Raw genomic sequence first — 12,901 nt, forward strand, 5'->3', positions numbered from 1 at the left:
CCTCCTGAGCTTTTAAAAACTCACCCACCCTTAAAGATTCTGATTTGATTGGTCTAGGATGTAGTCTGGGTGTCAGGTTTTTTTGTTTTGATTTTTTTTTAAAACAACTTTATGTTTTGGAACAGTTTTAGGTTGACAAAAACTGAGTAGAAAGTACCGGTTCCCATACACCCTCCCTCATCCCCCTCTCCTGCCCCAAAACTTCCTGTTAGTAACATCTTGCCTTCCTGTGGTACATTTGTTACCACCAGTGAAATAATGATACATTATTGTTAACTAAAGTCCACAGTTTACTCTTTGTATTGTACATTCTGTGAGTTTTGACAAATGTATGTCATGTATTCACCATAATAGTTTTATGCAGAATAGTTTCACTGCTAGTAGGGCCTCTGAGAACCTAGGATCCCAACTTCTCCCTCCTCAGATAGGAAGACAGGCCCAGAAAAGGGCTAGAACTAACCCAAGGTAACCCAGGGAGGAACGTGCAAAATCAGGACTCAAAGCAAAAACAGACCAGAGGGGCCCTCTGGAAACCGAGAGATCAATCCCCCTCTCCCAACCAACAGCTTGTTAGAAATGTCTGCAAGAAACCATGCTCAGAAGTCTCCAGTTGACTGAGCCCTCGGGAGACAGGAAATTAGGGTTCAAGCTCTGGCCTCCCTACCCTCTTGGAGTCTCAATTTTGTGGTATGTAAAATGGGCCAATTATTGAGAGACTTGAAAGACACAAAGGTTGTCATGGCAAGTGTGTTTTAAATCTGTGGATTTGCCCAGAGGTGACAGACCAAGGCTCATTCTGGGCTCTGGAGCCAGACTGGCTGGGCTTGTATCTGGGTTTTATCCCTTAAATAGCCTGTCACCTTGGGTCAATGTAAACGCCTCAGCTTCCTCATATGTGAAATGGGGGTAGTAATAATACATAGGATTGTTGTAAGGATTCAAGCGCTTGTAACGGTCACTGGTAGGTAATGATCAATCAGTAAAATTAACTTTTATTACAGGTTTACGGCTTCAGGTGTAGCTATTTTCTACGCCCAGACTGCAGCGAACTGCTCCAGGCCCCGCCCCCAGCAGGCCCCGCCCCTGTTCCCTCTCGGTCCCGCCTCCTCTTCACCAGAACCGGCTCCAGCCGTCCCGGGTTCCTCCCACCATCAGGGGCGTAGGCGCTGAAGAGGGCCTCTAGCCGCAGCAGGCGACGCTCTAGGTAGTGGCGGCGGCTGCTCGGTGGCCAGTGGCAGCGGCGCTCTAGCCGGCTGTGTGCGGGGCGGGCTCTTAGTGGTGCGGCCGGCGGGCGGCGATGGCGGCCGTACGGGGCCTTCGAGTGTCGGTGAAGGCGGAGGCCCCGGCGGGGTCGGCCCTGGGGCCCCTGTCGCCTGAAGCGGAGTCCGGTTTGGACCGTAGCGAGCCGGAGCCCATGGAGGTGGAGGAGGGCGAGCTGGAGATCGTGCCGGTGCGGCGCTCACTGAAAGAACTGATCCCGGTACGGGCGGGGGCGGGGGCGAGGAGGAGGTCGCGGAGCGAGTGTCCGGAGCCGGAGCGGGCCAGAAGGGGAGGCGGCCGGGGCTGGGGTCCCAGCCGGGAGAAGTCCGGCGAAGGGAGAAGGGGGCGAGGCGCCAGGCTTGAGCAGAGACAGGGAACGAGAGAAAGGACGCCCGGGCGCCCGGAAATCCGGGTGTTGAGGGGGCTGGAGGGAGGTGGGGGAGAGCTGGAGGGTAGTTGAGGACACCCCCTTCTCTGCCCCTCGGAGCCAGTCTGTGCAAGCGGATGGCTGAGGAGGGAATGGGATTATCTGGGGGCTTGAGATAAAGGGGAAGCCCCGGGCGGGAATACGACCCGGAGCGGCCCAGAATCAACTGTCGGATGGCACCGGCATCCTGGTCTCCTTTGGGTCCTGCTCCGGTAGAACTGGTGTATGTTAAACGCAGCACTCGCGGTTTCCCTTGGAAGGGCTGGCCTTGTCAGCTGCAGAAACTCAGTGTTTCTGTTGTGACTTGAGGGTCATCTTGTCCCCGCGCAGCTCCACTGCAACACCGTGGCCTCAGCAGCTGACCCTTAATGAAAGCAAAGCAGCTTGAACCGGCAATGGTCCTTGGTCCGTCTTTTATCACAGTGGGGATGGTGAGAGGTGTTTTGCTCGTGGTTTGGGGGTCCTGTGTCCGGTTCTTAGGGCTGATCTCAGGCCTGCATGGCTTCTCTCATGTACTTAATTTCTCACCTAACAAGAACTTCTTTTTAACACACGCCTGCAAATCATGCTTTTAAACTGAAATTATGGGAAAAGGTAAAGGTAGGGGCACAAAAGATAGCAAATGATAATGATTCTGTCAACAACAGTTAAGATAGTGGCATTCTACCATTTACTATGTTACATCGTTTAAATATCACCGCACTTGGGAGGTAGATGTCCCTCCATTCATTCTGTTCAGCATGTGCTTTGTGCCAGACACAGTCCTAGGCGCTTGATCAAGATCAAAGTCAAACTCCCTCCTTGCTGTTTTTGTTCCACTTGAGGGACACAAGTAAACAAATAAGTTCGGATAGTGGTGAGTGCTCTGACGGGAATAAAACGCATTAATGGGGTAGGAGTGTGCGGAGGACAGGGAGGGAGTGCAGAGCAGGAAGCAGAATGGGATAGGATCGTCAGGAAAGTGACATTTGAGCTGAACCCTAGGTGACAGAAAGGATCCAGCCGTGTGCAGACTTGGAAGAGAGTGTTTCCAGCAGGGGCAACAGTAAGCACAAAGACTCTTGAGATGGGAACAAGATTGTTTTGTTGGAGAAAGTGGGAGAGCAGTAAAAGAGGTCAGAAAGGCAGGCAGAGACCACGGAGGAAACCTAGGCCCAGCGAGGCCAAAGGAATTGTACAGTATCATGTAGTCAGTGATGTCACAGCTGCGATTTGAGTCCCCAGGCTTCCAAATCCCATCCTGTTTTCATTGCACTGTGCTGTGTTTCCCCCAGGAGGTCTAGGTGAGTCTGGACTTCCTGCAGTGTGGTGAAGACTTACGCTCCATCTGGTGACCTGGCACAATGAATTTGTCCCATCTGGGTGGGGAAGATAAGTGTGCCTCGTCTTGAATGTTTTTCCTGAAAGCCTTGAGATTTTCATTTATATGGGTGACGTCGTAGATGGAATTACTTTAGCTTTTGGACAGGCTCTGATCTGGAAAAGACTTCTCATTAGAGTGGTGTGTTGCTACCCCAGAGTCACTGGGACAGGCTTCCTCATTATAAGGGGTTGTCAGGGGCAGGGAAGGATTGCTGAAAAGAACGACTCTCCAGAAGGAATCGGTTGTCGGCTTGTCGTTTATCACGAGTATTTCCTCAGTTACTTGTTAGCGTTTCTCACCCACCCTCTTCGTGTTAGGACACAAGCAGAAGATATGAAAACAAGGCTGGCAGCTTCATCACTGGAATCGATGTCACCTCCAAGGTGAGACAGACCTTGATTTCCTTATTCATTTTGAGAAGTGGGTGAACTTAATGAACTTGGTCCCTAGGACTTGTAGAACAGCACTTACTCTTCACCTTCTTTTTCCTTTGGTTGCTGGAGTGAAATTTTTTTTTAATTTAAATTTTGTAATACACAGTGATGCCTTCACACATCCTGAAAACATCCAGGCAGCATTTGTGTGTTCTCAAATCCATGGGAAGATAAAATCACTCTCCCTCAATGCCTGTCCTTAACCATGTCCAAGAAGTTCTACACTGGGAGTGCTTTTTCATGCTGTCCATTCTTTAAAAATATGTAAACTATTTCCACTCTAAATGAAGCAAAACAGAAAAGTGCCTGGCACATTAGTAGTCCCTTAGTAAAATGTCTTTATTCCTCACTGGCTGCTGGCCTAGAAAAATAGGATTTCCTGATTATGTGGCTAAACTTTGAAGGTCAAGTCAACTAAATTATTTTCCATACCTGGGAGTATTGCCTTTTATCTAGTTAGTGCTTTAACTAGATTACCAGCTTCTTCGTAACTCCTCACAGAACCAGGCATATCATTTTCCTTATTATAAACAGAAGTACTTATTTGTTGCTTTAATTGGTGATATCCAGCTAAAACCTCTCTTCTGATTTTAGTGTGTGCAATTAAGTTTGGAACAGAGCTTGAATGGTAATTCTGAATAAATAATACTGTATTACTACTGTATTGGATGTATAAAAGCAAAAATAAAATTAAGTATGTCATGCTTACCTTTTTGTATTTTATCTGGGTCTCAACCTGTCTCAGATTGCTTGAAGGCCAGAAGAAAGAACTGATCATCTATTTTGACAAAATAGAATAAAGTGAAGATGTTTTCTTATTGTAATTGAAAAAGAAGTATATTGTACTATTCTTAATCCTACGCAGTTTACCATTATGTGAAACATACGCGGGGGAAAGTGTGGCAGCCCAGAATTGGTACTTCGGTCGTTACTAAAGGAAGGCTACAAAGATTAGTTGTTTCCACTGGGAAGACTTCAGTGAAGAAAATTAGCATAACTATTGGGAAATAACAGAAGTGTTGCTGCTTTACCAATCCCCACAAGCTTTCTGTAGTCAGACCTTCAATTAGCGTGGCAAAGTCAATATACAATTAGTGAAGGTTCCTAAGAGCTATCAGAAACCCACAGTAGGACCTGGATTTATTTTAGCTCTTGGGGAAAAAAAAACTTAGGAAGCTGATTATTTTGTTTTTCAGCAAAGCATCAATGCTTCTTGTCACTTCAAGACGAAAACTGGCAATTCCATGGACACAAGTTTAGAATAGAGGGAGTTTCTTTGCTTCAGTGTTATTTTTAAACGCAGAAAAAGCTTTAGGGACTGGACTGCTCAGGCAGACATAATGTGATAGGTGTGATTACCATGCACACAGACGATGTGAAATGAGGGTGGTGGTGGGGCTTCTAGAAATAGTACTGAGATCACAAAGATCTGCCCCCTTACTTGCGGAAGTGCCTTTAGCAAACCTTGTAACTTTTTTGTGCCTCAGTCTCTGCACCTGGAAAATTGAGATGTTAAGATGCTTTAGGTGTAATTTGTTTGCATGATTGCTAATAATAAATGAAATGTCAGAGAACTAAAGCATTATTCATTACTCATTAGATCAAGAAATATTCATTGAATTCCTACTGTGCCCCAGGTACAGTGATAAGCATTGAATCATCATGGAGATTATTACAGTTATAACCCTAATAGTGTACACCCTCCTAGTCATTGACTGTGAATATCCAATTCTCTGCAAAAATTATTGAAGGCACAGTATTGCTTATTTCTTCTGAGTTATTTTAGGCTTGTCACTAATGCATCATTTTGTGTTTGTGATTTAACTTTCCTCCTCCATGTTTTACTTCTTTGGCTTTTTCTGTACCTTCTAGGAAGCAATTGAAAAGAAAGAACAGAGAGCCAAGCGCTTCCATTTTCGATCAGAAGTAAATATTGCCCAAAGAAATGTCGCCTTGGACCGAGACATGATGAAGAAAGGTACAGGGTGTTTGGGGAGAATTTTTCCACATTCTTCCAGAGAATGACTTTTCCCTGCTGTGGCCTCATGCTTCTGGTCTTGCCTTGCCTGTCCAGTCCTCATCCAAATATTCCCAAAGGAAGGAACTTGTGAGGTCTCCATTTCTGCGGTGACCTATTTAAAGTTGAGCTGTTAGCTGTGTCTCAGATGTTAGAGCTGGAAAAAAGGGGATTGTCATGTCTGAGGAGCCCCAGAGAACGTCACCTAGTTGGTGGCAGAGCTGAGATTAGAACATACTTTTGAGGACTCTTTCTCATTTTCTGCTTTTATGATAAAAGTGTTACCTTTTCTTTGCCTTTAAATGTGGTGGGAGTGTATCACAGTGAGACTCTCCATGAGGGGATTCAGGTTTGGGGAAGGGCAGGAATACCATTAGTGCTTCTCTTGATTCAGGCTTGTGATTTTATTTAATTTTTGTGTTTTGTTAGGTGAGTATTTTGCTTCCTAGAACTCACCCTGAATTGTCATATATAATAATATACTCCAGTCTTCAAAAGCGATTTATAAATAGAAGGAAAAATTATTACTACCCTTTTAGTGAGTTCACAGCCATATTCATTATTCCACGAATGCAAACAGTTTCCTTCTGCTGTATTTGCAAATTTGGGATTTGTGCAGGGTTTAATAGGCAGCCCTCTGAATGCACGTTAAAGGTCTGTGCTCTGCTGTGTGACTTTCTCTAGGCTTGCTTGTTTGTTAAAAACATGCTGAATGAGGGGGGAGGGTATAGCTCGGTAGAGTGTGCGCTTAGCATGCGTGAGGTCCTGGGTTCAATCCCCAGTACCTTCATTAAATAAATAAATAAATAAAATCCTAATCCCTGCCCCCAAATATAACTAACTAACTAACTAACTAACTAACTAACTAACTAACTAACTAAATAAATAAATAAATAAATAAACATGCTGAATGAATGAAGGAATAGCTACTCTTTGTTGGGAACTTGCTTTCTTACCAGGCAGTGTGTTAATTAGCACGTTACATATTTGTTTCTTGTTCATTTCTCACAACAATCCCATGAAGAATATATTTTTATTTTTATTTTACAAAGACGGAAATAGGCTCAGAGAATGCTGAGGTTTACATAGCTTGTGCAAGAGGAGTCAGGATTAGAACCCAGGTTTATCTGACTCTAAAGCCTTGCTCTTAACTACTTTGCCCTGTTGCCTTTTAATATGTGACATGATACCAGAGACCCAGATCTCCTCAGTGCATCCCAGTGGACAGAGTAGCTTGGATGCAGAGCTCAACTCTGGATGCTGCTTTGCTCTTTTTTCTGCATCATGAGTTCAGTTTGGAAATACAACCTTGCTTCCCTTACAGGCTGGGTTTCCAGGCATCTGCTTGAGTAGATTTCTGTTTCAGGAAAAGTCCTGTGAAAGCCAAGGCCAGCTGTGCAGCTCGGCACGCATGTGCCTGCACAGTCTGGGCCCAGGCAGATGTCTGAGGCCTTGCGTACAATTCCACCTGGAAAGCATAGTGGTTTCACCACACCTGTTTACTTCTAGTCCTGTGGGCATTCCTCGTGACATCTTGCCTCTGATCTTGTTCATGCCTATCACTCTGTACTTCCTCGTCCCATGCTTCGTCTGGTTCAGATGTCACTTTCTCCATGAAGCATCCCTAATTACCCACTCCATTCTCTCCTCCCACTTGCATTGGGGCTCTTTAGGGTGCTGAACCCTCCTAAAATCTAGTCTCAGTTCCTTAGTGAACATGAGCAAATTTAAAAAAAAAGAGGGAATCTTTTTAGGTCTCGCTCTCCTTGTCCGACAGTAAAATAGGAATGTGTTACCTGCCTGAATAAGATTGCTTTAAATGTTAATTAAAAAAAATTGTTTTTTTGAAAAGCAGTCTCCATCTCATGGTTCCAAAGATACTCATAAAAAACAATACATCTGCCTGGAATATCATCTGGGGAAAGTTGCTCATTACAACCTGGTTTTGATTCAGGAGGTGGTGTGGCCTTTGAGTGTGTTCCTGAACTCTAGAGAACCCTGCTGCCTTTCCCAGATCAATTTAAATTACAGAAAGGGTGGAGGGGTCTGGGTAGATCTCAGAGACAGTTATTATTTTGATATCTCCCCAGGTAATTCTAGTGTATAGTCAGGATTAAGAACTGTTGGTATTGTGGTTAAGAGCTGAGTTCTGAAGCCTGATGGCATGTATTCAAATCCTGACTTGTCATTTTCTAGCTCTGTGACCTTAAGCAAGTTATCTAGCCTCTAAGAACCTCAGTTTCTTCATCTGGAAAGGCAGATTAACGTTGGTTCTTATAGGGTTGTTGGGATGCTGTAACAAAATGTGATTCTTAGAGTGGTGTCTGGCACATAGTAAGTGCCCAATAAATGTTAGTTATTATTACAGTTATCTGGCATTCCCCATCTTCCAGTCATCTAAGTGGCCCAGCCTCTTGGGAGAATGGGGACGTTGGAATAAACATCTTGATTCCTGCAACCACTATAGCTGTCAAGTTTTTTTTTCTTTTTCTTTTTTTAATTAAAGTTATTTTTTCTTATTATTAACACTAATAGTAATACAATATACTATTTGATAGATGCTTGCTATGTGCCAGTCACTCGACTATGTGGTTAACTTACCCTTTCAACAACCCTGTTTCTGGGAAAGTATCGTTTCTGTTTTACTGATGAGGAAAGGAAGGAGCCTTGAGGTAGAGAAACTTGCCTGAAGTCCCGCAGCTAGTAAGTAGCAAGGCTGGGATTTGAAGGCTGGTCGGACTGAAGCCTGTGCTCCTAATCTCGGTGCCAGCTTCAGGGATGTAGTTGGGATGTGCTGCAGCAGACCAGTCTGCTGCCCTTAGTGAGTCAGTGTTAAGCAGCTTTGGCCTCCTTATCTCCAAGATCAAAGTGCTTGTGGTTGGAAGGGACCTTAGAGATCATCTAGATCCCACCTCCTACCCAGTGCTGCAGGCCTCTTGGGAAGGTTCCCAATGGTCCTTTGGCCTCTGAACGTTTTCTTCATAAGAACTATTTATGTGGCGGTCAGTCTTGTTTTTGGATACCTTCTCATGTTAAACAGAAGTTGCTTTCTAGTGATTTCTGTCCATTGGTTATGTGTGACTCTCAGAACAACGTTAAGTCCTTTCCTCATTCACACGATGACTCTCAGGTGAAGGAATGGACAGCCCATTCCCTAAACTTTCTCATGTGACATGACTTTTTGGTCTCTCTCCTTTAGACCCTTCCTAGTTTCTAAATGCCCTTCATCAGGTGAGGTGCAGATTCCAGAAATGGTTGGATTCGTGGAGAGCACGGCAGAGCGGTCTCTGTCCTGGCCACATCATTGTCTAGTCAGCCTTCATTGTCTGGTCAACCAGAGCACCAGCGTTTCCCCCAGGAACTGCACCCATCACGACAGTCTTTCTCATCTTGTTCTTGAGGCACTTTTTATTGATCTCCGTTAAATTACACCTTGTTGATTTCAAGACTCCATTTTAGCCTGCGGAGTTAATTTTCATCTTAACTCTGCCTTTCAGCATTTTGGCTGCACTCCTCACTTTGGTATGCGTGGCTTCTGCATCTTCATCTGGTTGTTGGTAAATGTCAAACAGGATACTCCTGCACCATGCCGTGACACATAGACCCGTGGATTAGAATCTTATTCTGTTATTGGGTTTATTATCCTGAGGAACTAGATTACATGCCTTAATGAACTCAGGATAGAAGACCATCTGCGGTGTTCTTTGAATGTCCTGGCCTGGAAATCTGATCAAAAAAGAGACTAGGTGAGCTGGCTTGTTCCATAGTGAACTCATGTCATTTCCTCTGGGAAAGACTTGGTTTCTTAAAGGATCATAGGTTCTGTCTGATAAGCTATTTTTTAAAAAAATTTCAGAGAATGACAGTCTTTTCAATTTGTAGTTTTGGAATTTCTCTTTTCCTCTTTTATGAAAATCAGTGCAGGATTAGTCCTTCTCTAGGCTTTAAGGGACTTTGCTCCTTCCCTGCAACTTCTTAGGGATTACTACCTAGTTCTGAAATCAGTGCTGTGTGTTTTAGTTGTATTACAGCAGGATTCAGTAATTCTAGACGAGAAAGTTTAAGTCTATTAAAACTAATTCTAAAGCTGTTATCACCTGTCTTGGGTTTTAGTCCTTACTGAATGATAGCTGTTCTACTGTTAGTTAGTAGCAGAGCGAAATAGATCAACAGCTCTGCCCTTTTTCCGCATCATCTTCCCAAAACAATGTTGCTCCAAACATTTAAAAAAAAATGCAAAAACAACCGTTAGCGTTTTTGATGAACGTATGTACTCTGGATTATAACCTTTTTTTCCATTAGGTATCAGACAAACAATTCATGTCCACCAAAGAAAATTTGGAAAGTAGAGTAAGAAGAAAATTTGTCCACAGACCACCACACAAACCCAGTCATTGTCGCATTGTGTGTATTTCCTTTTAATCTTTTCTGGGTGTGGACTTTATTTTTGTTTTCCCCTTTGTAGTCATACTGCTTTCTTCCTTTTCACTTGACAGTCTGTCATCAGCATTTTCCGTGGCATTGTGTAGCCTTGTGTTACTCTTGCAGTTTCCTCGATTTCTTATATTTACCCTTCATCCATCTGCCATTTGTGTTCTTTGGTGAGTTGTGCTCACCTAAGCTTTGCTGCCTTCTCTTTTCTTGGGATCGCCTCTTACACTCTGAGTTACTGTATTTCTTGTCTTCCAAATTTTTCATCATTCTAATGAGGCTTTGGGATTGGCTACTTTTTTCCTGCATTTTCAGAAATCTACTTTCCTAAAGATTCGAGTTTTGTGTCCTGTCATTCATTGTCTTCTTTCTGTTAGAAAATCCAAGATGACGCCCTCACCATCTCACTTGTAGTCAGCACTTGGTAAATGCCCAGTTCATCTCTTCACTGCCCCCTCAGCTGTTAGTCCTTTCCCATCAGTTGGGCATAAATCTAGGTGCCTTCTTTGTGGTTTTGTTTTATTTTAAGCAGCAGCATTGTCAGCAAGGTGAGGTGGTGTTGAGCATTGTCCTTTGGCAGACTTCCATCAAACCTTGAGCTTAGCAAAGTTCCCATCTCCAGTGGATCTTGCCACACTGTCAGTTTGGTTCTCTTTTGAGAGTGAACCTTTTTTATCCTCCAGCTGACTGAGTCTAGTTTCTCTCTTCAGTGATACGGCTTTTGTATGTCTTTCTTATTTTTACCGGCTTTTTTTTTTAATTGAGGTATAATTGGCATATAACACGGTTTCAGGTATACAACGTAATGATTTGATATTTGTATACATTTACCTGCTTCTTTTGAACATGGTTGTCCACTGTCTGTTTCTAGATGTGTATACCACTCCCTCTACATTAAAATTTAGACGTCTGAGGCCAGGAAGTTTTGTTCCTTATACTCTTTTACCTTTTGTTTTTAAGCTCTTTCTTCACCTGTAGAGTTGTTTTTTTTTTTTTAATGTTGATGTAGTGTTTTATTAGAACAACACTATGATACTCTTGGTATTTGTTTTTGTCATTTCTCTTGGTTCTTATTTTCTCTGCTTGTCTCATATATGATTCAATTCTTCGTATCATATCAGCATCTCCTGCAAGATTTTTTCTGCCTGCTCCTCACTCTGTTTCCTCCATCATCACTAAGAGTTCTCCTTGTTGTTTGTTGCCTTCTTCAGAACCATCTCTTTACTTCCCATAGGATTTTTCCCTCCAAAGTCATGGCCTTTGGCTTGAAGAACTGAGAAGGCCCCCTGGGCTGACCCCTTCCGTTTCTCATCCTGCGTGTTAGAGTGTGGCCCTCCATCTCATTTGGGCCTCTGTTTTTTGTTGCATTGCTTGAATTCATAAGTCTTGATGAATCTGGGTTGTCAGGAAGGTACTTACCTGCTTTATCCTGGCCACACCTCATGGGGTCCCATTAGACCCATCTTTTACTCTTCAAAATGCCAAAAAAAAAAATTAAAAATAATTTTCATCGGAAAGTATTCACATGTGTTTCAAGTTCATTTGTTATAAATAAAATATATGATATATAAAAACATACTTGGGGGAGTAATGGACATTGAATTCTTAACAGAATTATTCTGGAGAAGGCAGGGAGAGAAGGGATGTGGAGAGCTTACACAGGCCCTAGTTTTATATGTAATACTATATTTGCCTCAAATCTTTAAAAGGAATTATGCATAAAGCTAGGTGATGGATATACAGGTATCTGAAAATATTTTTTCTTATTGTTGACTTAATTGACATTTCACAATTAGAAAGATAAATGAAATAATGTGCTTAAAGTATTTAGTGAAAAATTAACACAATTCTGGTAAGGCTCTAAGTTCCTTTTTGACCGCAGCCTTTAACCTTTCTTTCTCTCCAGAGGTACTAGTTATTATCAGTGTGGAGTGAATTCTTTTTATAGGTATTTGTGTACACAGATATGTACCCTTAGAAAATATATGGTGGTGTTTATGTTTTAATGTTTTTGTTTTCTTGGGGGTGAGGTAGTTAAGTTTATTAATTAATTAATTAATTAATTAATTAATTAATTAATTTTTAATGGCGGTCCTGGGGATTGAACCCAGGACCTCGTGCATGCTAAGCATGTGCTCCACCACTGAGCTCTACCCTCCCCTTAATTTTTTTAATGTATGCATTTTTCTGCTCTTGCTTTTTTCACTCAATAATATGTCTTAGAATCATTCCATAGTATATAATAAATTATCTCATTGTTTTTAACTGCTTAATATTCTATAATATGAATAATCCATGATTCATTTAATATGGATAAACCATAATTTATTACTCTAATAGATCGTGGGTTATTAAGATAGTGCTGCAGTGAGCATCTCCACGTGAGCCACTCTGAACCCACACGTATTCAGGGTCAGTACTGAGGATTCCTGTGCCTGTAGGGCCTAAGTTTGTAGTAGACACTCCCAGCTGCCCTGTGGAGGTGCTGTGCCAGTTCTCACTGCCACCAGCAGAGGGAGCAGCTCTTTGCCCCACACTGCCACTCATTTGTTACTAAAAAGACAAATTAAGAACCTGGTCAGTGAAAACTGAGATCTTGTTTTAATGTGCATTTTCCTGATAAGTAGTGAGGCCAACCATCTCTTTATATGGCTGTTTTCCTTTTCTGTTTCTTTTTGGGTGAATTCCTTGTTCGTGTCCTTTTGCTCATTTTTATTTGGGGCTGTCATTTTCTTATTGAATTGTAGGATTTCTTTGCTCTAGTTTCACACTTTGCTTTCCATCCAGGGGCAACATCTCTTCTTTTCAGAATTATCTTGACTATCACACATTTCTCTTTGACATAACATTTAAAAAACTTTAGAATCAGTTTATCAAGTTTAATGGATAATCCTGTTGAATTTTGGATTGTTCTAATTACTACAGGTTAGTTTGAGGGGAAGTATCATGTATATTATCAACACCACTTG

At 42.5% G+C, this 12,901-nt stretch overlaps 1 protein-coding gene across 2 annotated transcripts in view; it reads left to right on the forward strand.

Annotated features, from left to right (window-relative positions):
* The first annotated feature begins 1,198 nt into the window (after window positions 1-1,198).
* The window catches only part of NCBP3 (nuclear cap binding subunit 3), a 33,299-nt gene continuing 21,596 nt past the window's right edge, over window positions 1,199-12,901 (forward strand). The window contains exons 1-3 of one of the 2 annotated variants that reach the window (XR_012499443.1): window positions 1,199-1,480; window positions 3,368-3,433; window positions 5,357-5,462. Coding sequence is in view for 1 of the 2 variants with exons in the window: in XM_074342571.1 (XP_074198672.1) it covers window positions 1,298-1,480; window positions 3,368-3,433; window positions 5,357-5,462 (355 nt within the window). In the remaining variant the exon portion in view is untranslated. The remainder of the gene's footprint in view (window positions 1,481-3,367; window positions 3,434-5,356; window positions 5,463-12,901) is intronic. The other variant, XM_074342571.1, reaches the window with a different exon arrangement.

The sequence above is a fragment of the Camelus bactrianus genome, chromosome 16 (genome assembly GCF_048773025.1).
Source record: "Camelus bactrianus isolate YW-2024 breed Bactrian camel chromosome 16, ASM4877302v1, whole genome shotgun sequence".
NCBI classification, from domain to species: Eukaryota; Metazoa; Chordata; class Mammalia; order Artiodactyla; family Camelidae; genus Camelus; species Camelus bactrianus.